The sequence below is a fragment of the Lathyrus oleraceus genome, chromosome 5, assembly GCF_024323335.1.
Source record: "Lathyrus oleraceus cultivar Zhongwan6 chromosome 5, CAAS_Psat_ZW6_1.0, whole genome shotgun sequence".
Classification (NCBI taxonomy): domain Eukaryota; kingdom Viridiplantae; phylum Streptophyta; class Magnoliopsida; order Fabales; family Fabaceae; genus Lathyrus; species Lathyrus oleraceus.
In genome coordinates, this window is record NC_066583.1 from 251443830 (window position 1) to 251447400 (window position 3571).

Genomic DNA, 3571 nt, shown 5'->3' on the forward strand with positions numbered 1-3571 from the left:
TGGAGGCCTCGGTGTTTTGCCCATTCGGGGCAAATCCAAACCAAGCACTTCCAATTGTTGCACAAACAAATCAAAGCCCCGCAAGTCAAACACTTGGAATCCATGGTGATGAATGATGCTTATGCATGAATTATTAATATATGCAATTGAAACTCTAATCACATGGTTAGATGTGAAGAAAAGGGAAGGACAAATTTTGGATACCACAGCTGATTAATCTAATTTGAGCAAAACAAAAAAGAGTGTTCTACATGAAAACACACACCAGACAATTATTTCTTTATATTTTCCAATCTACAAGGATAATACTATGCTCTGAACAATTACAAAAGCTAATAGGTATATAAATGTTCTCATGGCTAATACACCATAAAATAGAGAAACAATTCCAACTTTTGCAGATAGCCTTTACAATTACAGGGTATGGAACAATTCCAACATCTGGGCTATTCAATTCAAGCATGCTTCACAAAGTAAGTAGATCCCCAATTCGGATCAACTTTCTAGCCTTACATTATTCATAACTTCATTTGGTACAGATGGTCTCTCCGTGGCATTAGGTTTTACACTAATCATATTTTTCCAGCTTATACTACTCATCAAGCAAAATGAAGTGAGACAGCAATGCTGAGGGTTTTGTACAAAGTTATAAAACAAAACTGTTTTACATTAAGATTTCTAAGGAGGAAATAAACTGTTTCCGTCGCAGTTTCCCTATTCAGCAAAATTTTCAGATACTTGACTTTTGAATGACATGGAGCACCCTATGCAAAAGCAGTGTGCTGTTGAAGATCTTGAACCCAATCAGAAGGCCACCAATCTGGTTTAGTTGCGACAACCTTCACACCCTCTTGTCCTTTAATGGACAAGGCAGCAGATCCCTTTAAAGCTTCCTCTAACCGCAAGAGTCCCAACCCACGACATCCCAGGGCAGTAGCCACTAAACCAGCTTTCTTTCCAGATGCTGTGTTTATTACTTCTGAGCCAGGAATGACTTTGTTTACAACTTCTGCAAAAGCAGAAATGGAAAGGTTCAGAGTTCATTCATCATTATATACTCATGCAATAGGTATCTTAATACTAAAGAAAACTACTTATTACCATTTCCATCATTATCTTGAAACCTTAGAGGAACTATACGCTTGCGAATCACCCCTCTGTGGTGTGTACGAGCTATGAGTTCTTGCCCCACATAGCAACCTTTGTCAAAGCTGATTGCATTAAGACCTACAAGATTATACTCGAGCGGCATTGCTTCACCTGAACATGATCAATTAATCAAAATTGTCAGACTCAGAAGTAATCACTCTTCTCTCGAGAAGTTTATTAGAAGGAAGGGGAGTATGAACCTTTTGGAATCTCAGTTGATCCCTCTGCTACTCCCTTCTCTATTCTCCACATAAGATAATTCTGTTCATCAGTCTCTTTGTCAGCTTCAATTAGAGGTGCTGAAACACAAAGGAATCATTAAGACCAAATATCTATAAAAGATTACAGCCAAACGAGTATTTAAAAAAATCTAATTAGCCAGCAAAGGAGTGGATACTAACGAATGATATTTGATGGGAAGATCCCTCTGAAACCTAGACAGGCCAATCTGGGATCCCTAAACCATTGCCAGCCAAGATTACCCCCGCGAGAAGACGACATTGCAGCACCGTCCTCACCAGCACCCCACCCAACTGAGGCTGCTTCTGGTTCTTCTACATCCGAGGAATTCTCAGGAGGCCCAGAACCAAAACGCTGCCAACACGAGAATTCGCCAGCAACATTATCAATCTCAACCTTCGACCTCAACCGGTATCTGCAGTGCTAATAACTTTAGGGTCTCAGAAATAAAAAAAATAAAAAAAAAGCAGTAAGATAAGTGAAGGTACTGTCTACAACGCTGAGGAAATAGTCATAACATATCAACCTACCTATCTATTTATTAGTCTGTCTTTTTTACTAAAACCTATATTTATTAGTCTATCTTTTTTACTAAAACCGGTATCTGCAGTGCTAATAACTTTAGGGTCTCAGAAATAAAAAAACAAAAAAAAAAGCAGTAAGATAAGTGAAGGTACTGCCTACAACGCTGAGGAAATAGTCATAACATATCAACCTACCTATCTATTTATTAGCCTATCTTTTTTACCAAAACCTATATTACCAATCTGTCTTCTATCACTGATACTAATTCCTAGTAACAAAATTTTGTTTTTGCTCTGCATCTTGTTATCACCTCCTAAATTTAATTAACATGTGTTATGTCCAAGCGGTTGGTGAGTTAAGGGACCTTATAAAAAGTTTAGGGTTGAAACTTGGAAACTAACATGCCTACTAACGTGCGGCACACTCTCTAAAGAGTGGTGTTGTTCAATATCAGTTACTGCTACTAGACTAGTTTAAGTTAAATGAAAGGAATGAAACAATTGTAAGTTCAGGTATATGATCTCAATGATCTTTATCCATCCACAACCTAATTGGTAATTGCCTAAAACAAATAGAAATGCAAATAAAACATGAACTGACTATGATACAAAACAAAACAAGCTTGATGAAAAGAAGCAGTGAGACTCACTTAGTAAAGGTTGTCAACAGTTCATCCAACACAGAAGCATCAACATCAGCAAATAATTCAAATGGTTCGTTTGGTTTAGAGGCAGGTCCAGTCCCGGTTCTATTAAGTTTAGTATCGGAGGTTGGTGGTTTATAGAGAAAAAGGTCATAGAGGAATCTACCTTGAGGGGTTAACAAGGCGGCATAGATAGGAGGAACCGAGGTGGCGGGAACATTGGGTGTAGGCAAATTCGCGGTTTTATCGCCAATAGGTTCGCCAAACTTGCGTATATCGTTGGTCAATAGTCCCTGGAGGAATTTGACGGTGTCGGGTCCTCGGAATCGGATGACGGAGCGGGACTTTATGAGAGAGGCCATGGGACCTGCGGTTTGGAGTTGGGTTTCGCAACGTTGGTGAATTGCTCTGTTACAGTGTTTGGATAATGATAATACACGATTCATGGTTATTCCCTTTTTTTTGGATTTTGAGAAGATGAGGACAACGAGAAGAAGAAGAAGAAGATGTTGGTGTTTTGGGTTTAGGAATTTACGGAAGAGTTGAAGACAACGTGGTTAGTTGGTAGATTGACATGTTTGGTTAGAGATCGATAGGTGTTCGATGAAAGTTCTGAGAGAAATCCACTCATCTACTCTTCGCGACACTTGTGTTGTGCGTGCTGACCAAGCTTGTTCCTTTTTCTTTTTCTTATGTTATGTTTTGTTTTCGTGTTTCATTTTATTAAAAAAAAAAAAGAAACTTAGGTACAGTGATAAGTAGATGAGTAATTTGTGTGGAAACTGATTTAAATTATTAATTTATTTTTAAATAAAGTATATATAAAAATGACTTAATATTGAATGTCATTATTTTATTGGATTAGGATATTCAATTAAATTAAAAAGTATCGGAGTGTTAAAAATAACCGTTTTAAAACAAAGGGTGTATTTGATCGGTTAGAACAACATAATTAAAAAAAAAATTAAAATTTTTATATCTTTGAATTTACTTGATACAAGTACTATCAACTAA

At 37.2% G+C, this 3571-nt stretch overlaps 1 protein-coding gene across 1 annotated transcript; it reads right to left on the reverse strand.

The window, feature by feature from the left end:
• Window positions 1-375: 375 nt before the first annotated feature.
• LOC127083569 (putative transferase At4g12130, mitochondrial) lies at window positions 376-3249 on the reverse strand. The gene is made up of 5 exons (XM_051023883.1): window positions 2564-3249; window positions 1551-1804; window positions 1350-1448; window positions 1102-1260; window positions 376-1009 (listed from the first exon to the last, which is right to left on the reverse strand). Exons 1-5 carry the CDS (start codon window positions 3001-3003, stop codon window positions 765-767), a joined length of 1197 nt encoding a protein of 398 aa, XP_050879840.1. The 5' UTR covers window positions 3004-3249; the 3' UTR covers window positions 376-764.
• Window positions 3250-3571: the final 322 nt, after the last annotated feature.